The sequence below is a fragment of the Hippocampus bargibanti genome, linkage group LG02, assembly GCF_051943395.1.
Source record: "Hippocampus bargibanti isolate YZ-2025 linkage group LG02, ASM5194339v1, whole genome shotgun sequence".
Taxonomy (NCBI): Eukaryota; Metazoa; Chordata; class Actinopteri; order Syngnathiformes; family Syngnathidae; genus Hippocampus; species Hippocampus bargibanti.
In genome coordinates, this window is record NC_142735.1 from 25,130,774 (window position 1) to 25,153,085 (window position 22,312).

At 45.2% G+C, this 22,312-nt stretch overlaps 1 protein-coding gene across 1 annotated transcript in view; it reads left to right on the forward strand.

The window, feature by feature from the left end:
* The window catches only part of LOC148902145 (dynein axonemal heavy chain 2-like), a 39,648-nt gene that overhangs the window by 6,650 nt on the left and 10,686 nt on the right, over positions 1-22,312 (forward strand). The window contains 67 exon segments of the mRNA XM_088990469.1: positions 352-509; positions 595-682; positions 748-953; positions 1,021-1,150; positions 1,237-1,419; positions 1,491-1,699; positions 1,785-1,931; positions 2,015-2,171; positions 2,248-2,357; positions 2,453-2,582; positions 3,156-3,344; positions 3,596-3,740; positions 3,816-4,008; positions 4,086-4,286; positions 4,382-4,538; positions 4,903-5,077; positions 5,163-5,326; positions 5,391-5,552; positions 5,634-5,737; positions 5,819-5,975; positions 6,059-6,141; positions 6,200-6,380; positions 6,464-6,602; positions 6,686-6,948; positions 6,950-7,072; positions 7,149-7,274; positions 7,840-7,950; positions 8,093-8,281; positions 8,419-8,522; positions 8,600-8,789; positions 8,868-9,048; positions 9,139-9,266; positions 9,484-9,636; positions 9,713-9,838; positions 9,908-10,126; positions 10,197-10,314; positions 10,407-10,681; positions 11,209-11,361; positions 11,447-11,599; positions 11,691-11,782; positions 11,861-12,059; positions 12,153-12,377; positions 12,656-12,760; positions 12,836-13,024; positions 13,107-13,192; positions 13,266-13,396; positions 13,467-13,616; positions 13,689-13,856; positions 13,934-14,234; positions 14,359-14,491; positions 14,812-14,951; positions 15,017-15,227; positions 15,292-15,408; positions 15,478-15,619; positions 16,472-16,641; positions 16,714-16,830; positions 16,903-17,067; positions 17,126-17,248; positions 17,330-17,478; positions 17,724-17,790; positions 17,912-18,062; positions 18,158-18,306; positions 18,577-18,710; positions 18,782-18,926; positions 19,008-19,207; positions 21,332-21,458; positions 21,542-21,728. Coding sequence (XP_088846595.1) covers positions 352-509; positions 595-682; positions 748-953; positions 1,021-1,150; positions 1,237-1,419; positions 1,491-1,699; positions 1,785-1,931; positions 2,015-2,171; positions 2,248-2,357; positions 2,453-2,582; positions 3,156-3,344; positions 3,596-3,740; positions 3,816-4,008; positions 4,086-4,286; positions 4,382-4,538; positions 4,903-5,077; positions 5,163-5,326; positions 5,391-5,552; positions 5,634-5,737; positions 5,819-5,975; positions 6,059-6,141; positions 6,200-6,380; positions 6,464-6,602; positions 6,686-6,948; positions 6,950-7,072; positions 7,149-7,274; positions 7,840-7,950; positions 8,093-8,281; positions 8,419-8,522; positions 8,600-8,789; positions 8,868-9,048; positions 9,139-9,266; positions 9,484-9,636; positions 9,713-9,838; positions 9,908-10,126; positions 10,197-10,314; positions 10,407-10,681; positions 11,209-11,361; positions 11,447-11,599; positions 11,691-11,782; positions 11,861-12,059; positions 12,153-12,377; positions 12,656-12,760; positions 12,836-13,024; positions 13,107-13,192; positions 13,266-13,396; positions 13,467-13,616; positions 13,689-13,856; positions 13,934-14,234; positions 14,359-14,491; positions 14,812-14,951; positions 15,017-15,227; positions 15,292-15,408; positions 15,478-15,619; positions 16,472-16,641; positions 16,714-16,830; positions 16,903-17,067; positions 17,126-17,248; positions 17,330-17,478; positions 17,724-17,790; positions 17,912-18,062; positions 18,158-18,306; positions 18,577-18,710; positions 18,782-18,926; positions 19,008-19,207; positions 21,332-21,458; positions 21,542-21,728 — 10,453 coding nt within the window.

Sequence of the window (22,312 nt, forward strand, 5' to 3'; positions counted from 1 at the left end):
TTATTCGTAAGTTTGGAAGGGTCTATGTTGAAAAAGTTTTAAAATATGTCATTCGTTGAAGGTTCCCTTTTTACTCTGGTGCGCCTTATATAGGGAAAAAAGGTTTAAATATGTCATTTGTTGAGGGTGTGCCTTATATATGGGCACAATTTAAAAATGTCATTCATTGAAGTTGCACTTTATAATATAGCATATTTTGTATATGGAAGTATTTAAACAAGTAGAATTCATTGAAGGTGTGTGTATGGAAAATACAGAAAATGTTTAAAGCGTTAAAATAAGTCTCAAGTCAAGATTTAAACATTCAACTAGCACCCCATTTGAAACCTTGTACTGTGCTTGTGAATGCAGATGAGTTATGAGATCATCCACCTGTGCATCAAGACCATCTCCCTAGACAGGATCTTTGAGGGTTACGTGATCTCCAGCAAGAAAGACCTCATTGATTGCATTCAGTGTTGCATGACCTGGAAGGACATGTACTTGCGTGTCTCCGAGGTGCACCACGAGTAAGACGAATAAGATCAATCCAATTTAAGGCCGGCTGGTATTCTCGTGCTGTTTTTGAAATCACATCTTTGCCCGCTTTAAAAGGAAATCTAAAAATGGCTGGCTATTGGACCAAACCAATATTTTTGTCCCTATCGATGCCTGCATTCAAAGGATGAAAGACTTACTTGAGGTAAATTCCACATTTGGATCACCACTCCGAATCTTTCCAAACTGTCCGTTCTGCGCTATGCTTAGGTGTGCGACAGCCAGCAGCAGTTTGCCCGCTGGGAAGATGGCGAACAGAGACCATTGCCGTGGTTTAGTGGCTACCAAGGTCCGGAACTCACCCTCTCCCTCGTGAAGATAGAGACCAAGTTTCAGCATGGTCTTCAGGTCCTGCGCTCTGTAGACCAAGGCATCCTGGAGGTGGAGAACACTGCATGGCACATTGAGTTCAACAAGTAGGAACATCACCACTTGGCGGCGTAGAGAAGCCAAAATACCCCACGGTTGTTGGTCTGTGTTCAGGTTCCGGGCGTTTTTAAAAGACCTGGACATCATGTTGCAAAGCCAGATCACCGCTGTGTTCAAGACCGTCAACTCCGTAGAGGAAGGTCTTCGGCTGATGGACATTTTTAAAACTGTAACGGCCCGAAAGGTGAGTCCCCGAGAGCGGTGCGCACGGTCGACCTTGAACGACTTGCAAAGCCAACTCAATAAAAATACAGTTTCTCGTATCCACAGTCCATTAGGAACAAAATCGAGGAGATGGTGGATGGTATCTACGGCATCTTCAAAAAGGAGATGAATACGAACATGAAGCAAATTGATCGCAAAACGGTGTTAATCCCGGAATATATGCCACCATTGGCGGGCCGAGTACACCGAGCAAGGGCTGTGAAATTCCACTTGGAAAGCCTCATGGGGGTGAGTCCCCCAAAAAATCCGCTTGCGCCACTCATGTCATGACTCCCACCTCTCTTTATTTCCCCAAATAGGTGCTCAAGAAAATCCCCATTGAGGCCGAGTCACACAGCTGCAGGCAAGTACTGGTCAACTACGACCAATCCATTCGCAATCTGAATGATTTTGTAACGCAGAAGTTTGCCGAGTGGCATCAGAGTCTGGAGCTTCAGTATGTGAAGAAGCTGGAGCGCCCACTTTTGTTGCACGGCAAGGACAACAGGATCGAGGTCAACTTTGACTAGTGGGGCCCTGAAAAAAAGAAAACTACAAAATCAGCACCGCCAAATATCAAGTGCCGTTTCTAATTGCCTGTGTTTCCCTCTCAGTAACCTGTTGACCCTCTTTGCTGAGATTGCATTATGGAGCCGGCAAAAATTTGACATCCCAGAGTTTGTCAATGAGATTTATCAGGAACGCGAGGGTCTCCGATGCCTCAGGGAAAGAGCGCTGCACTTGGCTCGGGACTACAACCGGTCAGCAGACAACCCAGCGAGTCCTTGTCCCCCAAGCGCCATTTTGCCCTTTCTTTACCGTGTGTCAAACTTGTTTGCGACAGGATCATCGGAATGCTCACTCCCATAGAGCTGGGTTTGTTTTCCAAGAAAATCCACATCCTTGACAAAAAGATCCAGCCAGGCTTCACTAAACTCTACTGGATGTTTAAAATTTCTTCCAGCACCTTTGTCAAGGACTGCCTCTTACACGTTTCCAAGGTCACAGTTGCTTAATGCTTCTCGATTTAATGTTCGGATGAGTTGACCGTGGTCCCCCTGCGTCTTTCTGCCGCAGGTGCAGGTGATAGTTGACGGCTACAAAGCGTCCAATCTGACCATCACTAACCTCTGTCGCCAGATCAGCGAAACGCTCCTTGTTCGGCTGGACGGCAAGACCCTATACAGGTGACTTTGCTTTCCGCAACCCGCACTGCTTGACCAAAATCCTTGAAGATATTGAGCCTCCACCACGAACCCGCACTGTTTGTCATCCCTGTCAGGAATTGGGAGTTTGAGAACGACCAGAGAACTCACCGGCAACGACAGCACGAACATATGCGCTCTGCACTTCAGCGCACTGTCGACATCATGACCAACATCCACAACACCTTCTCAAAAGATGGGGCCGAGGTCTGTACCTGTGTTCTGATAATTTGGAATATTTTATTGTAGTTAGTTTTTATTTCATGATGACTATCTGTCCGTCCGTCCGTCCGTCCCTCCCTCCTTCCCTCTATCGTTCCAGCTAGCTATGAAGCTTTTTTTTGTTTACTGGTTTGTTTGTTTATTGTATTCATTTAATTATTGGTTTGTTTAACGTATGGACTGTTTGTCAAAGATCCCCAAGTAGAGGGCAAGATAGCAAACTACAATTCTCAAACAGCCTTCCTTCTCTTTTGTTCAGCCAAGCCAAATTACATTCATTTGTACGTTTTTATAAATGTAAGTTATTCATTTGTGTATTTTTTAATGGGTTGTCATCATTTTATTTCTTCAACAAAAAGGCTTTCCATGATTGTACTTTTTTTGTCTTTTTTTCCATTAGTCTCTGTGAACTTTAATAACCTCGGTCTCATCACTCATATTCCTTTACTCATCCCTGCATTTGAACAAGTACTGTCTCAAGACGGTCATGTATTTTGGACTTGACGTCACATGGACGTAAGGTTGCAATGAATGGGGGTGTGACTCTGGTTGCCGTAGGTGCAAGAGCACTGGGTCAGATACACGGAGAAAGTGGACCACATGCTGGAGCAGGCCCTACGCAGCAACGTCAAGCGCTCCATGCAGAAGTTAGCACAGGCCATTAACGGAGACCGCAAGTCCTCGCCCACTCCTTTGTTCCGAGTGCTGGTGTCACTACGTCAGCCGGACCCTAAAGCCGAACTCAGGGTACGGGCAACGTTTTTCTGACATTGATCCACACTGGCATTTATTTTAATGTAACAAACGGGCACACACATTTAAACTTTTTCATACACCCTTGTAACCCGAAAACATGATGAGCTATCGACTGCAATGGCCACTGTCCCTTATTCGCTATCTTTTATCCTTTCCGAAAATTCGCTTTCGCAAACAAGGCTTTAAGTCCTCACGTTTGCTTTTATTTTGTCTTTCACTGTGTTAATGTATCTGACGGACAGGTTGAGTTCTCCCCGTCGCTCCGAGAGCTTGGTCAGATTGTGGACATCCTACCTCAGCTCATCAGCACCATCTCTAAATTCAAGCGACTCCCTGAGCTGCTCTCTGGCGAACATTCCCACGAGAATCCCATACACATCAACATCGGTTTCAGTCAACGTTTTTGTCCGCCAGTTACCCACAGAATTGGTTTTCTAACTTTGCTTTTTCTTGATTGTTTAGAGAATGACGAGGAAATAAAAGGTATACAAGCTGCGGTTGGCGCGGGGATGGCAGCCACTGCCAGCCATCTATTGGAGTATTTGACAACCTGGGACAAATACAGGGATATTTGGGAAACCAACAAGGACTCCTACATCAAACGTTACCAAAAGCTGAATCAACCAGTCGCCTCATTCGATGCAGATATACACAGGTAATCCCTGCATTTTCCCACTCGCCGAATTTCGTCATTTTGTCACCAAAGGTTAAAATGTCCAATATGAACTTCAGGTACACAGAAATAGAAACGAGTATCCAGCAGGAAGAGACGGTCACAAACTTCCATTTCATTGTGTTGGACTGCTCGCCGCTCAAGACGTCGTTGGTGCAGCACTGCAGTCAGTGGCAAACCAAATTCATGCAGCTCCTCGTCCGCATTGCTGCCAGCGCCCTCAAAGAAATGCACGCCTCCATGAATCGTAATGCCAAGAGGTGTGTCATCAAAGGCTGACAACAGAAGGACTCAAGGATCTTTTACTTTCTATGGGGGCGGTCTTGCTGACTTTGTTTTGTTTGGATGTTTTGAGGTTGAGCAAACCCAACACGACTCTAGCGGAGCTCAGTGAGAGCCTCAAACTCCTGGAGTCCTTCCAGAGCAATTTGGCCAAGACAGAGGCTGACATTGTCCTAATCCATGAACAGTTTGCTGTTCTGGATAAGTATGGTTTCCCTCTGGATCAGACAGTAAGCAGTCGCCGTACGGGAACTGGCTATCAAGAAATGTATATTTATTCATTCATTCATTTTATATTTGTTCATTTGTGTATTTATTTGTGTGTTTATTTATTTGCCCATTGTTTATTTGTTCATTCATTCACCCATTTATTTATGTATTTGTTTATTCATCCACTCACCCAATAATTTATTCATTTGTGTGTATATTTATTTTTTTATTTATAGATGTATTTATGTACAGTATGTATTTATCTGTTTATTTATTTATTTATTTATTTATTTACCGATTTATTTATGCATGTATTTATATGTTTATTTATTGATTTGTTTGTTCACTTGTTTGTTTGTTTGTTTGTTTATTTTGCCATTTTAGCTTCAGGACCTACGTGGCACGCTGAACACCAAGTGGGACTGGTTCCAGCAGGTTCTCGAGGACAGCGACGTCAATCTGGAAGCACAAAAGCAGAATTTCAAGAGCGACTTTCTCAGCTCCTCTGATGAACTAACGGAAAAGATCCATTTGGCTGTCCAGGAGTTCAACACCACAGGTTCTACACTTTAGGTTTCCTCTTTTCTTCTGCGTGCCTGAGATTTGGAACCTGACCAACACTGTATGCTTCTTTCGTCGCCTAGGTCCATTTGATCCTGCCATTGGCACCGCCGTGGCCCTGAGGATAACAGGCCATCACCACAAACATCTTGAGGAGCTAAAAGAGGAGGAGAGCCTCATTCTGAAGGGCTTGAGCTTCTTCAAAATAGAGCAGGAACCATCCAAAACCATACAGGCTCTGGAGAAGGTCTGAGATATCAATTGATTTCATTCCCAGAGAACGAGCGACTGATTTAGACTCTGTGCCACAGGATATGGACTTCTTGCAGCAGGTGTGGGAGATCACGCAGGAGTGGGAGTCCAACTGGAACGAATGGAAGGGGGGTCAGTTTACCACGCTTCGCACTGAGAACATGGAGAGCAAAGCTCAGGAAATCTATAAAATCCTACACAAACTCCAGAGACAGCTCAGGGTACGACTTCATGGAATGCCGTGAGATGTGATCGTGACTCGACTTGGACTTTGTGTTTATTTAGTTATTTTTGCTTGGCAGGATAAAAACTGGGACATTGTGGACGTATCCAAAAAAAAGGTTGACCAATTCAGAAGAATCATCCCCCTTATTAGTGACATGAGGAACCCGGCGATGAGAGAAAGGTAAAGTCTCTTAAAACCAAGTCTCTGTGTATTAAGTCCATCCTAGTCCAAGTTTTCAAATAATGCCCCTGCCTCCTCCAGACACTGGAAGCAGATCTGTGAACACGTGCAGAGCTCATTTGACCACACCAGTAAAGATTTCAACTTAGAGAAGATCATCTCGCTGGGTTTCGATAAGTTTGCAGACAAGATCTGTGAGATCTCCGGGGCCGCCAGCAAGGAACTCTCCATAGAACAGGTGCCTCATACTGACCTGAATCGAGATGGAGAAGATTTGCCTCTAGCTGGCATGTCAAAACTTTTGATGTATTTCTCTTAAAGGGTCTGGAAGAGATCGTGAAAACGTGGGAGGATATGATCCTCGATATTATACCTTACAAAGACAAAGGCCACTTTCGTCTCAGGTGAGGCCGTGAGATGAAATGTGGAAGCCGGGAGATCTGAGAAAATATATCTTTGCAGGGGCACGGAGGATGTTTTCCAGGCCTTGGAAGACAACCAGGTGACCTTGTCCACCATGAAGGCCTCACGATTTGTCAAAGCTTTTGACAAGGAAGTGGACACTTGGGAACGTCAGCTCTCCCAAGTTATGGAAATCATCGAAATGGTGCTCACGGTGCAACGCCAGTGGATCTATCTTGAGGTTCCAAAACGATGGCCCGACTCCCACCATTGCCGTTTGACTCTTTTGAGGCGTTTTCACGTAACGTTCTTCCACTGCAACAGAATATTTTTCAAGGAAAGGATATAAGGGAGCAGCTGCCGCAAGAGTGCAACGAATTCCAAGACGTTAGTGCCAGTTGGAAGACCATCATGACCCGATTCCATGAGAACAACAACGCCCTGCAGGGAACACACCATCCTGGTATTTCAAAACGGTTTCATTGTATGCCTTAACTTGAATCGAACTACAAAATAGATTTGTTTATCTGGCCTGCGATTCGCTAGGCTTGCAGGAGACGTTATCCAACATGAATGCCAAGCTGGAGGAGATCCAGAAGGCCCTGGACATGTACCTGGAGACCAAGAGGCAGATTTTCCCACGGTTCTACTTCCTGTCAAACGATGACGTTTTGGAGATCCTGGGGCAGTCCCAGAACCCGCTGGCCATGCAGCCTCATCTCAAGAAGTGTTTTGACAACATCAAGAGCCTGCGCACAGAAAAGGCAAGTCACCTGCGTCAATAAGACAAGATGATTGCATACGTTGTATCGGTCGAAACACTGCCATTGCCTTTCGCAGGTGGCCAGAAGATTAGATGCCACTGCCATGTTCTCCTCGGATGGAGAGCTGGTGGAATTTATTAAGGCAGTGCCATTGGACAAGCCTGTGGAGGTGCGATAGCTGTGAATAAGACCACTCGCGGTGGAAAATTTTAAAATGAGAGATGGACAACTCGTATTTTCGCTAGATTTGGCTGTGCGATATTGAGAAGATCATGCGCGCCACTTTGAAGAATTCCCTGTACGACTGCATGGTTGCACTCAAGAAAATGAAAAGCCAGCGGGACAAGTGGTCTAAAGACTGGCCGGGACAGGTAACATTATCACTTTTACTAGTATTGATTCTCTTGTACCGTATTTTCACCATTAAAAGGCGCACTGAAAACTCACAGTGAGTCTAAAAATTCAGTGCACCTTGTGTATGGTCATTACGGTAACAGTTGATCCCAAAATGGCCTCCTTCCTCGGGTCATTTTTTATAACTTGCTGTTGGTTCAGTGAACTGTTTCACTGATTTATTAAATATGTTTTTCAAATATGTCAATCATCTTTATTGCCATGTAGAACACACAAGGAATTTGTTTCCGGTAGAACACGCTGCACTAGTATCGTCGTCCAAAAAACTGCTAAGTGGCACTATACAGTTCCATTTTGAAATGGTGAAAATTGAAATGAATGCACGAAAACAGATAATCAGGAAATCAATAAATAAATTCTACCCCACCCCTACCCTCAACACCGTTTTGTTGGCAGTTCCTTGTCCAGTATTCCAGTGCGTCCCAGATGTGAAAAAATTACGAAATAGGGTATTCATTGAAGGTGGGCCTCATAACCCAATGTGCCTTATAGTGTGGAAAATATGGTACTTTGTATCCTTAGATGCTCATTACAGCCAGCCAGATCCAGTGGACGACCGATGTCACCCAGTCGCTTGCAAGCTGCAAGGAGACGGAAGACAAGGGTCCCCTGAAAACCATGATGAAGAAACAGGTGCGTTTTTGGCACTGCCTCGCATAACTTTTACTGGTTTCATTCCTTCCTATATGGCCGTGACAAGAGATGCGGGTTTCCAAACACAGCAAGACTCAATGACCTTGCAAGCTTGACCCTCTCCTTCCCCCTCCATGCCCAGGTGTCCCTGCTTAGGCGATATTCCGATATGATCCGTAGCAACCTGTCCAAGGTGCTGCGTCTGAAGATCGTCGCCCTGGTCACGGTGGAGGTTCACGCTCGGGATGTCATCGTTAAGCTGGCCAAGGGGGGTTGCAACGATGTGAACGCATTCGAGTGGCTCTGCCAGCTGAGACTCTACTGGGAGAAGGTGCCGTACATTTGCTGCTCTTTTAATAAAAGTAGGGGGCTTGTGATAGATTTCTGAGCAACACCGCTTGCCTTCCGGTCACCGGCGAGAATACATCCGCGAACCTTGAACGTTTATTTGTTTGTCTCCGGCAACAGGATTTGAATAACTGCATCATCCGACAAACCAACACGCATTTCACGTATGGATATGAGTACTTGGGGAATTCTGGACGCCTTGTCATCACGCCACTTACTGACAGGTAGCAAACTCACAATCTAAAGTGGATCCTCAAAAAGAGAGGACGGTGAATTATATATTTCAGGTAACATGCCTCAGGTGTTACATGACCCTGACGACAGCGCTCCATCTGCATCGCGGCGGCTCTCCCAAAGGGCCCGCTGGCACCGGGAAAACGGAGACCACAAAAGACTTGGGCAAGAGTTTAGGGATGTACGTGATCGTCATTAATTGCTCTGAAGGACTCGACTACAAGTCCATGGGCCGCATGTTCTCCGGCCTGGCGCAGGTAGGAAGTCCGTCGTAGAGCGAGTTGTATACCTCGGTTGCGCATCCTGGCGCCACGTTGCCAAATGACCAATTCCAGACGGGAGCGTGGGGCTGCTTCGACGAGTTCAACCGAATCAACATCGAGGTGCTATCCGTGGTGGCTCAGCAGATCCTGTCCATTCTATCCGCCCTCTCTGCGCTACAAACCAGGTTCCAGTTTGAGGAACACAACATTGCCTTGGTGGCATCTTGTGGTGTTTTTATCACAATGAATCCTGGTTGGTCAACAATTGAGGAAGTGCTTTCCTGAAAATGAACTCTGTTGATATTTCTATTCTTTTTTTTTTTTTTTTTTTTTTTTTTTTAAGGTTACGCCGGTCGTTCCGAGCTTCCAGATAACCTTAAATCCATGTTCCGACCAATCTCAATGGTGGTGCCGGATTCTACTCTAATTGCTGAGATCATCCTGTTTGGAGAGGGCTTTAATGAATGCAAGGTGTTGGACGAATGGAAATGACTCGTGAATAAAACAAGCCTGGTCCTCGAGAGCCATTATCCAGATGTCTCCCTTTTCCAGCGAGCTAACTATGATCCTCATCGTTGGATGAAGGTGACATCTGACTGGACGTGGGCTCTCGAGGACCAAACTTGACCACTCCTGCTCTAAATTCTAGTTGAAAACATCCACCTCCCTTCTGACCCTTATTTGGCAGCTCCTGGCGAAGAAGGTCTTCACCCTTTACTCCCTGGCCATGCAGCAGCTATCCAAACAGGACCACTACGACTTTGGCCTCCGTGCGCTCACCTCCTTGTTACGCTACGCAGGCAAGAAGCGACGTGTTTGCCCGAACGTCCCTGGTGAAGAAGTGAGTCTTTTAGTTACAGAATGAAGATGTTTGCAATTTTCCATACACTCCTCACTTGGACTTTTTCTGTCTTCAGGTCCTGCTCATGGCCATGAAAGATATGAATATCGCTAAACTGACATCCGCTGATCTTCCGCTGTTCTCTGGTATCATCCAGGATTTGTTTCCTGATGTAGAAACGCCTGTTATCGACTATGGGAAGGTAGGCTGAGCTTCGTTCCTCTGCGGAATAAAAACTTTGTTTTTGTTCATGCTGTCATTTGTCTCACAGCTCAAGGAAGCCATCCAGGTGGAACTTCGTCAGAAAGGCCTGCAGGTCACCCCGTTCACAATGACGAAGGTCATCCAACTTTATGAGACCAAAAACTCCCGACATTCGTCCATGCTGGTGGGCAAGACGGGCTGCGGTAAAACCGTCACGTGGAAGACGCTGAAAAATTCCCTCATCGCCATGCACGACAAGGAAATGCCGGGCTATGAGCTTGTGCAGGTATTTTCTTTTTTTTGTTTTCTTGCCGTCGTCGCAATGACCATTCACGGCTCCTCTTGTGGCGCAAAAGGATTATCCTCTCAACCCCAAATCGATGAGCCTTGGGGAGCTGTATGGCGAAAATGACCTCGCCACCAACGAGTGGTCTGATGGAGTCCTCTCCTCTGTCATGAGAACAGCCTGTGCAGGTATAGAGAACTTCAGAAAAAAAAGAAAAAAAAACAACATCCTCTCGCATTAGTGGACGTGCGACCAGATTTTGCTCTTCACTCCTGTGTAGACGACAAACCAGATGAGAAGTGGATCGTATTTGACGGGCCGGTGGACACACTGTGGATCGAGAGTATGAACTCGGTCATGGACGACAACAAGGTGCTCACGCTCATCAACGGCGAGAGAATTTCCATGCCCGAACAGGTGTCACTGTTATTTGAAGTGGAAAACCTGGCACAGGCGTCTCCGGCAACAGTCTCCCGCTGCGGGATGGTCTACAATGATTACGTCGATCTGGGATGGAAGCCCTTCGTCAAATCCTGGCTGGAAAAACGCCAGAAGGTACACAACGGTGATTTTGGTCTCACCATGCGGCGGAAGTCGCCTTTTTTACCCATTCACTGCCATTCCCGAATTTAAAAAAAAATATGACGTGGAGCGCCATTTCCAAATTTGTTGGGGTTTTGGTTTTTCTTGCGGGGGCGCCGATAAAGCGCTGGTTAGACCTCTGGCGATGTTGTTCCCTTCGCCGAGGAGGCAGCATTTGCCTTTTGTCCATGTTAGCACTTTGTTGCAGCTTCAGCTGTTGTTAAAGCCCTATATAAATCAATATGTATGTATTGCATTGTATTTTGTGCAGCCATTTCAAGCTCAGATAACTCTAGACCCATATAATTTAGGATTTTTTTGCTGATGAAAAAAGAGGGTAAGGTTTCTTACGCTGCATTGAATGTTTATATAGTCCTGAAACTCAATATTCTGTGGGTCCTGCAATTTGAGTGAAAATTACAAAAACCCTGGCACGGCAGTGGATACATTTTTGCACATTGTCTGGCAGTGAATGAGTAAATGTATTTCTTTCCCCGCAGGCCGAGGTGGCACATCTGCAGTCTTTGTTTGACACTTTCATTGAGAAAACTCTGATCTTCAAAAAGAAAAACTGCAAGGAGTTGATCCCCGTCACTGAACTCAATGGCATTGTGTCTCTCTGTCGCCTCTATGACGCCTTGACCGCGAGCAAGGTTCCTCTTTGTTTCAAATAGTTGCGCCCTCTCACTTTGCCAATAAAGTAACTGTTCTGACCTCCTCCACCCCCAACTCCCGCAGTTGAACATGTCTGATGCAGACAGCCTGGGTCGGATTGTGGAGCTCTGGTTTACCTTCAGCCTCATCTGGTCCATTTGCGCCTCTGTCAATGAGGAGGGCCGCAAGAGGATGGATAACTTTCTGCGGGAGTTAGATGGCACCTTTCCTATCAAGGTCACAGTTAGAGCATGAGAAGAACGCTCATTCATTCAAAATTGAGTCGTTTTCTTGGTAATGTCCTGATTTTCCACTTTCTATCCTTTAGGACACCGTCTATGAGTATTACGTCGACATGACAACCAAAGCCTGGGCTCCGTTTGAAAATAAACTACCAAAGGGCTGGCGATACAATGCCAAGTAAGTATCTAGATGGACTTTGGTTGCGAGGAAAACACTTGTAAACCACCATTTTCTAACCCCGTGACCACTCCGCAGCGCTCCGTTCTACAAAATTATGGTTCCGACTGTAGACACGGTTCGCTACAACTTTTTGGTCACGGCGATGGTCAATGCTCAGTACCCGGTGCTGCTGACCGGGCCGGTCGGAACCGGGAAGACCTCGGTGGTCCACGGGGTTTTGCATAGCCTGGACAGCGGCAAGTGGTCCACGCTCACCATCAATATGTCGTCACAGGTTGGTGGACGCTCGATTTGCGGTACAATCCAATACAAGGACTGTTCTAGTGTCAATACATTCAACTGTCTCTGTGTTTCTGTTGATGTCCAGACCACCTCCAACAACATCCAGGCTATTGTGGAGAGCCGCCTAGAGAAGAGGACCAAAGGTGTGTATGTACCCGTGGGGGGCAAAGACCTGCTGTGTTTCCTGGACGACCTCAACATGCCGGCACACGACCTCTTCGGCTCCCAACCGCCGCTCGAGCTGATGCGCCTCTGGATCGACTACGGCTTTTGGTTTGACCGTCAGAAACAGACGACAACTTTTGTCAAGGTAAAAGAAGATGGATGGGGAGATTCAGAATGAATTGATGAGTGCGTGAATAAATAAACAGATCGATAAATGATAGCCAAACAGGTGAATGAATGAACAAACAAACGAATGAATAAACAATTAATTCAGGAATGGATGAATTGATGAATGGAGAAATAAATACATTGATAAACAGGAGAATGAATGAATGAATGAATAAACAAACAAATAAATACATACAGATAAACATGAAAATGAATGAATGAATGTGTAAACAAACCAATGCATGCATTTTTTAGAAAATGTCCCTACTGGCCTCCATGGGGCCCCCTGGAGGAGGACGGACTCATATTTCTGACCGCTTGCAAAGTCGTTTCAACCTCATCAACATGACATTCCCCAATGTAAGCCACCCTCCCCCCATTCCCAAGTTTGCATTATCTACAAGTCCGCAAAATGAACAAACCTCATTCTTTCAGGACTCTCAAATCAAACGCATCTTCAGCACCATGATTAACCAGAAGCTTCAAGTTTTTAAGGAGGACCTCAAGCCCGTCGGAGAAATTCTAACTCAAGCTACTTTGGAACTCTATTATTCTGTTACGGCACGTTTTCTTCCCACTCCAGCCAAGACGCACTACCTCTTCAACCTCCGAGATATCTCAAAGGTGCATATGCCATCCTGATTTTGCAGTGTAGCTCCATGGCAGCTACGTATCAGCTTCTGTCCCTCCTGCCTTTGATCCATAGGTGTTTCAAGGTCTACTGAGAGCCCACCCAGAGTTCCAAGACAATAAAAACAACATGGTGAGATTGTGGATCCACGAGTGCTTCAGGTATTACACCCACTTGTAGAGATTTGATTGCTGCTAAGTGGTCTGATGCTCTCTGTCCAATGACGCATTTCAGGGTTTTCTCCGACCGACTTATCGACCACAGTGACATGGAAGCCTTCATCACACTGTTAGGGGAGAAGATGGGCTCCCTTTTTGACCTCGTTTTTCACAATGTCTGCCCCGATAAACAACCTCCAGTATTTGGTACGATAAAGTCACCAAGTGACGTGGGCCTCATGGTAGCTTTTACTGAGATTATCTTGGTGTCTGTCAGGTGATTTCCTCACTGACTCTGGAGTGTATGAAGACCTCTTGGACATGTCAAGCCTTAAGAAGTTCATGGAGACCCAGCTGGAGGACTACAACCTGACGCCCGGTGTCGTGCCCATGAACCTGGTCCTCTTCCGGGACGCCATTGAGCACAGTAAGACCGCAGTAGTGCCGCGTCTGGCCGTCGCTAGATTCCTGCCAACGTTTCTCCATGCTGGATTCGCAGTAACCCGCGTGGTCCGCGTGATCAGCCAGCCGAGGGGCAACATGCTGCTGGTCGGCGTCGGAGGCTCGGGTCGACAGAGCCTGTCCAGAATGGCCGCTTCCATCTGCGAGTACCAAATCTTCGAGGTGGAAATCACCAAACAGTACCGTAAACTCGAATTTAGAGAAGGTAAGGTGATCCAGGAAGCTTCCAGACATTCCCAGATCCTCTCAAACATAATTAGGATAGTCTCCCTCTGATCCCAGACGTGAAGAAGCTCTACCGTTTGACCGGTGTGGACAGCAAGCCCACAGTCTTCCTATTCAACGATACCCAGATTGTGGATGAATCCTTCCTGGAGGACATCAACAACATCTTGAGCTCCGGAGAAGTCCCTAATCTCTATAAGCAGGACGAGTTTGTGGAAGTCTGCAACGCCCTGTCTGACTCAGCCAGGAAGGAGAATGTCTTGGAAACGCCCAACTCTTTATTCAGTTTCCTGATCGAGCGGGTCAGAAGCAACCTGCACGTTGTTCTCTGTATGAGTCCGGTGGGAGACCCCTTCAGGTATACTTGCAATGTTCACCTGTGCCCCAACATTCTTTCCGTTGGGTGGTGCAACTATTGAAAGGAGTCAAAAACAAAAAAACAGAAGTTCCCATCACTAAGCAGGCTTGTTTGTCACTTCCAGAAACCGTATCCTGCAATACCCGGCTCTCGTTAACTGCACTACCATAGACTGGTTCTGTGAGTGGCCCAAAGATGCTCTCCTGGAAGTTGCTGAGCGCTACTTGGAAGGACTGGAGCTGGGATCTACTGAGGGAGTGAGACGCATGCATTGCTTCAGAGCTATAAAGTAGTATGTTTTGTGTGTTTCTGTGGGTGGGTTGAATTTTTTTCCGTACAAAATCATCATGTGACAAAAAAAAACAAGATCCAGGATAAAATTGGCCCTTAAAGATAAGGTGAAAAGTCTGTTCACCCGGGAGGGGCTCAGGGTCGAGGGAGGAGCCAGATAAAGTGGCTCGGCCATCTGTAGGAGGCTGGTGAGGTGGTACAGGGATGTCCCATTGGCAGGAGGTCTCTGGGACATGGTAGGAAATGGATGGATGGGTGGAGAATCATCACACTTTGTTCCTTTCAGAGCCACACCAAGGTGGCCTCCATCTTTGTGACCACGCACCAGTCGGTGGTGCAAGGCTCGCTCAAGATGAAGGTGGAGCTGAAAAGACATAATTATGTGACACCCACCAACTACTTGGAGCTGGTGTCAGGATATAAAAAGTAAGAGACCGCAATGGACTTGCTCCGTTTCGCTTTGCGCCCTATGAAGATTTGTTTTTATTCAGGCTTCTGGGAGAGAAGCGGCAGGTACTAGGGGAGCAGGTGAACAAGCTACAAAACGGCCTTTTTAAGATCAGCGACACAGGCGAGAAGGTAGCCGCCATGACAGTGCAGCTGGAGGAGGCCAATAAGCAGGTGGCCGACTACCAGAAGGAATGCGACGAGTACCTGACAGTCATCGTACAGCAGACGAGGGAAGCTGACTCGCAGCAGAAGGTAGGATACCAAAACCGGATTCCCATGTTATGAAGACGTGATTCATTTGCATGTGTGCAATTAGACGGTGAGTGCCAAAAAAGAGAAAATTTCTGCGGAGGAGGCTCAGTGCAAAGCACTGGCACAGACCGCCTTGAAGGAGTTAGATGAAGCCCTCCCGGCCCTGGATGAGGCCACCAAGGTATTGCCGGTCTCAGATTGTACCAATCTGCGTATGACCCTTCAAATGTGCCCCCCCCTTACAACAAAGGCTCTGGAGTCTCTGAACAAGAAGGACATGACCGAGATTAAGTCGTACGGTCGTCCTCCTGCTCTGGTGGAGAAAGTGATGCAGGCAGTCATGACCCTTCTCAACAAGGAGCCAACCTGGGCAGAAGCCAAGAGACAACTGGGTGATTCATTCATTCATTCATTCATTCATTCATTCATCTCTATTTATTTATTTATTTATTTATTTATTTGTTTACTTACCTAACTACCCACCTACCTACCCACCTACTGACCTATAATAATAATAATAATAATAATAATAATAATAATAATAATAATAAAATAATAAATATAATAATAATAATAATAATAATAATCATCATCATCATCATCATCATCATAGTACATTTCATTTATAAGTGCCTTTCAAAACTCTCAAGGAAAGAATTATCAGGCGGGCAGGGCTTGTCTGCTTATTTATTTATTCATGTTTTTTATTTATCTATTTTATTTATTTATGTATTTATTTTGTTGTCTGTTTGTTTATTTATTATTTAGTTATTTTTATTTAATTCTACTTAATTTTACTCACAGTATCTATTTATTTATCTATGTATGTATGCATTTATTTGGCTACTTATCTATCTATATATACATTTATTTATTTATTTATTTATTTATTTATTTATTTATTTATTTATTTGGATTTTTGCTTATTTGACTATTATTTATCTGTCTGTCTGTTTATCGATTTATTGATATATTTAGTTATCTATTTATTTCGGTATTTGTGTATGTATGTATTTATTTTTGTATGTATGTATGTACGTATGTACGTACGTACGTATGTATGTATGTATTTATTTATTTATTTATTGATTTGTCGACTTATCTGTCTATATATTCATACATTTACCCTATTTCGTTATTTACTGTTTGTTTGTTTTATTTTTAATTTTTTTATTCAACCGGCATCTATGATGTCAGCGTGAGAATCGCAGCGTAGTCTTGCTCACTTGAAATCTCTCCGGCAGGGGAGGCCAACTTCATCAAAACCCTGATAAACTTTGACAAGGAAAACATTTCGGATCGCGTGTTGAAGAGGATCGGCAACTACTGCAGGCAGCCCGACTTCCAGCCAGACACCATTGGGAAAGTATCTCTGGCCGCCAAATCGCTTTGCATGTGGGTCAGAGCCATGGAGGTATGTGTTTTGTCAGAAGCAACAATATATGCCCCCCAGAAGCAAACTCAAAGACATGTTGACCCCTTGCAGGTTTACGGGTGCGTCTTCAGAGTAGTGGAGCCAAAACGAGAGCTGCTCAATGCCGCCGAAAGCCAACTGGCAAAAAAGCAAGCCGAACTGGCCGAGTCTGAGAGTAAACTCAAAGAGGTACCCGCTTACGAACATACCCTCCGCACTATAAAAGGAACACTCGATGTGACGCCCACCCTGCGCCTGTAGGTGGGCGACAAACTGGCACACCTCAACAAACAATATGCGGAAAAAGTGGCCACCAAGGAGGACTTGAAGAGGAGGTCGGACGAGATGGAAGTGAAACTGGACCGAGCCGACAAGCTGGTGAAAGGCCTGGCGGGGGAGGGTGTCCGCTGGGAGGAGACAGTTAAGGTAGGACCTCCACGCAACTCACCAGGTTGGGGAGTTCAAGCTAACATTCTTCTTTCAGGGTCTGGAAAACAATATGGGCTACCTGGTTGGAGACTGTTTGCTCGCTGCTTCATTTCTGTCCTATATGGGTCCATTCCTTTCCAACTATCGAGTGGAGCTGCTTGACATCTGGATGACAGAGGTCAAAACAACATCCCGGTTGGATTATGACAATGTGACACTTTTCTCATCTTTTCAATAGCCGACGTTTTTGTCTTCTCAGGTCCAACGCCAGGATATCCCTTGCACCCCGGGCTTTAGTTTTGCCACTTTCCTCTCAAACCCAACCTCAGTCAGGGACTGGAATATTCAAGGCCTGCCTTCCGATGCCTTTTCCACAGAGAACGGCGTCATCGTCACCCGCGGCAACCGGTCAGAACTCCATCGCGGGCTTACAGTGAAAAATGCTGCGAGTATAGTATTCAGCGACGATTAAATATCCAATTCGGATGCGCTCACTTTACCCACTGGCCATTTTGTACAGCATCCGATTCAAGCATTTTCATCAGCTTCGCAGCATTTACACACAATTTGCATATTTGGATTTCATGGCTGTTTATAGCCTAGGAGCAATTGTCATTGTTATTGTTGTTGTTGATGTTTTTGGTGGCTTCAAGATGGCCGCTGATGGTGGACCCACAAGGTCAAGCTCTCAAGTGGATCAAGAAAATGGAGATGAAGAAGGTAAATCATGTCACAGAAGGCTGATATTTAAATCTAATCATCTTGAAAAATACTTTTTTTAAAAACGCACCTGACTCACTACACATGTTGTGTGTGTGTGTGTGTCTTTGAATTTGCGCAGGGCTTAAAAGTAATCGACTTCCAAATGCCGGATTACATGCTTATCATGGAAAACGCCATCCAGTTTGGGAACCCCGTCTTGCTGCAGAACGTCCAGGAGGACCTTGACCCGTCTCTCAACCCAGTTCTCAACAAATCCTTGACGCGAATAGGTCACACAAACTCACATGCACACACATACATACACTTTGCCCTCCGTGGAGAGAATGGCCACCCTGGAGGCCAATGTGCTTCACTTTGTCCCTAGGTGGCAGGTTATTGTTGAAATTGGGTGACAAGGAGCTGGAATATAGCCCGGAATTCCGTTTCTACATCACCACCAAGCTGTCAAATCCTCACTATACCCCCGAGATTTCTACAAAGACCACAATAGTCAATTTTGCCGTCAAGGAGCAGGTTAGTTTGATGTTTGGTGTTGACTCCTCAAGTGTTATTTTGAGGGTCTCCTCCTCGAGCTTTGTGTGTGTGTGTGTGTGTGTGTGTGTGTGTGTGTGTGTGTGTGTGTGTGTGTGTGTGTGTGTGTGTGTGTGTGTGTGTGCGTGCGTGTGTGCGTGTGTGCGTGTGTGTGTGTGTGTGTGTGTGTGTGTGTGTGTGTGTGTGTGTGTGTGTGTGTGTGTGTGTGTGTGTGTGTGTGTGTGTGGGTGTGTGGGTGCTTCTTCCTGGCAGGGTCTCGAAGCCCAACTCTTGGGAATTGTGGTACGTAAGGAACGCCCAGACCTTGAAGAACAAAAGGACAAACTGGTGATGAGCATCGCATCAGGAAAGAGAAGCCTGCAGGAGCTCGAGGACGAGATCCTAAGGTGAAGACGTTTGCTAGCCCACCACTGCCGCTCACCCAATCCCACCCTTGCATCAATCTTTTGCTGGCCAGGCTGCTGAATGAGGCCAGCGGCTCCCTGCTGGATGACGTGCAGCTGGTGAACACATTGCAGACGTCCAAGGTGACAGCCACTGAAGTCTCGGAGCAGCTGGAGAGCAGCGAAGTGACGGAAATCAAAATTGATACCGCTCGAGAGGTCCCATACCGAGCAGACGAAAGCCAATTAGGATTTTTAACCAAGCAGAAATGACGATATATTTTATTATTTTCGTGATAGGCCTACCGCGCATGTGCTCAGCGAGCTTCCATCTTGTTCTTCATCCTCAACGACATGGGCCGCATCGATCCCATGTACCAATTTTCGCTGGACGCCTACATTAACCTGTTCAACCTTAGTATTGAGAAGAGCAAGAGCAGCTTAAAGCTGGAGGAAAGGATCGTCAACCTCAACGACTACCACACATACGCAGTGTACAAGTGAGATACAATTTTTTGGGGGTTGATTCTTCATTTGCCTCCAAACCAGGGGTGTTGCAAAGTGGGCCAGATCTGGTGTGTTGAAAATGTAGGGGCAGGGGGGGCATCCATGGCGGATGTTCTTTACATATGTGACGGGTGTCACAACAGTGACTGTCTTGAGCTCCACGATGCTGCCGTATTAATAATACCAGACACGTGGATGTGTCTTTTTATTTTATTTTATTTCTGCAACACAATATGGCAGAAGGGATGGTTGAAGTTGCATGGGTTTCGTCTTGTGATTAACATAAGTCTCGTCCAAGTAGTTCTCAATATGAGAAACATTGTAGATAACACGACACAGGAAACTAAATACTATACAATAAAAACGAAATGAAACCATTATTACCTGCAACACCAGCCGCATGCTAACTTTAGCATCAATATACAACTATGACATCAAATGGTGAGTATAGTTTTTGCTTTTTTGAATGTTGCAGTGCCGATGACCATTTTGTGTTTGGGAGCCTTTTACTGAGTGAGATGCTTGTTCTGTAGCCACAAAGGGACATAAGTCTTCTTGTGCCAGTCCCAAGCCTGGATAAATACAGAGGGTTGTGTCAGGAAGAGCATCCGACGTAAAAGCTTGGCCAAAACAAACATGCGGATCAAACCTCGAAATATGGAGGGCACTGATTTGCTGTGGCGACCCCTTGAAGGGAAAAGCCAAAAGAAAAAGAAGAAGATTACCTGCAACACAGTATGGCAGAAGGGATGGGTGAAGTCGCATGGGTTTCGTCTTGTGATTAACTGCGCAACAGAAAAGCACTATGAAGCACGTGCTTCAAAGTTCCACTTGACAAAACTTGAATTAAATAATGACACAAAAAGTAATCTGGACTCGAAAGGAATCAGGGAACTAATTAGATAACACTAGACAGTACAAAAGGGGAAACAAAATAAGATATTGTCATGAAAATACGAGTTAATCCAGACCATCAGAGAAATGCGACTAAGTTGTGACGAAGTAGTTCTGAGAACTATTGGCGGGACTTTGTGCCATACAGTGCGCCGTTGCGTCACTTCCGTCATAATTTAATCATCTTGGTGCACAACTCCATTACACATATAACAGCAATTAATTGAAATACATTTAAGCAAGCCATTCTGTGTTTCACATTTGCTTTTATTTCAATTTCAGTTATCTTAACCCATTCACTGCCAGCGAATGTGCAAAAATGTGTCCACTCCAGTGCCAGGGTTTTTGTCATTTTCACTCAAATTGCAGGACCCACAGAATATTGAGTTTTAGGACTACATAAATATTCAATTCAGCATAAGAAGCCTTAGTCTGTCTTCTTTCATCAGAAAAAAGAGTTAATTCCTAAATTATATGGCTCTGGAGTTATCTGAGCTTGCAATGGGGGTGGCTGTACAAAATGCAATACAATACAATACAATACATACAGTACGTATATATTGATTTATATAGCGCTTTAACAACAGCTGAAGCTGTAACAAAGCACTAACATGGACAAAAGGCAAATGCTGCCCCCTCGTGGAAGGGAAAAACATTGCCAAAGGTTTGACCAGTGCTTTACCAGCACCCCCTGCAAGAAAAAAACAAAACCCAAACAAATTCAGGAATGGCGCAGCACATCATCCTTTTCAATTCCCAAATAAATGCCGGAATGGCAGCGAATGAGTTAAGCATGTGTTTTAGTTCATTTGAAACGTGCATATCAAAATTGAATTGACATTGAAAATTGAAATTGAATATTCACTTAACTTCACTTTTTTAACACAAACTTTTTTGTTTACAGTTGTACAGAATTGTTGTTTTGTTGATTGTCACCATGAAAAAAATCAAAAGATATAAAATCAGCATTTTAGAAAATTAGGGGTGCTCATTCAGTTAATTGCTCATCTAATAATTTGCTGTTCCTAATTGATCCTCTAGATGGCAGCACTTAGCACACGCCAGTAACAGCGCTACTGCCCAATGTATTAATTCTAAATGCGGGCCAGAGGTTATTGATTTTTTAATGGAGGCTGCGAGCCGGATGAAAATTGACCACGGGCCGCATTTGTCCCCCGGGCCGCACTTACCTGCTCTAAACCCTGAATTTCTTTCTTCCGCAGGTACGCTTGCCGGGGTCTATTTGAGATGCACAAGCTCCTCTTCAGCTTCCAAATGTGCACCAAAATCCTCGAGGTCGCTGGCACGCTCAACATGGACGAGTACAGCTTCTTCCTCCGCGGCGGAATCGTAAGAAAATCTGACTGAGATCCCAAAAGGGCTTCGTCCAATCCTTTCCGAGACGACATTTGACCACTTTGGTTTTCTTGCAGGTGCTTGATAAGAGGGCTCAGATGGAAAACCCCTGCAGTAGTTGGATGGTGGATTCCAGCTGGGATAATATCACAGAATTGGACAAACTGCCAAACTTCCACGGCGTCATGGCGTCCTTTGAAAAAAGCCCACGGGACTGGAAGCTTTGGTTCACCAGTGCGGAGCCTGAGAAGGCTATAATGCCGGGTGTGTGTAGTTGGACCGCCGTGGAACATCTGATTCGGAACAAATTAGAAAAAGAAAACTTTCAGTCAAGCCAATCATTTCCAGCTTGATTGTTTATCTCATTCATCCATCCATTTTCTGATCTGCTTTATCCTCACGAGGGTGGCGGGAGGTGCTGGAGACTTTTCCATCCGTCTTCGGGCAGTGGCAGGGGACACCCTGAACCGGTTGCCAGACAATCGCAGTACATACAGAGACAAACAACCAATTGCAATCACACTCACACATACAAATAAATTGGGGTGTTTCAATCAGCCTCATGTTTTGGGAATTTGGGAGGGAATCTGAGTACCAGGAGGATACCCACACAGGCTCTGGAAGAATATGCAAACTCCACACAGGAAGGCCAAAGCGGGATTTGAACTCACGGCCTATGGACTGTGAAGTCGGCATGCTAATCACTCGCTACCGTGCTAACCTGTTTATATATATATATGCCGTGCTAACCTGTTTATATATATATATATATATATATATATATATATATATATATATATATATATATATATATATATATATACCGTGCTAACCTGTTATATATATAT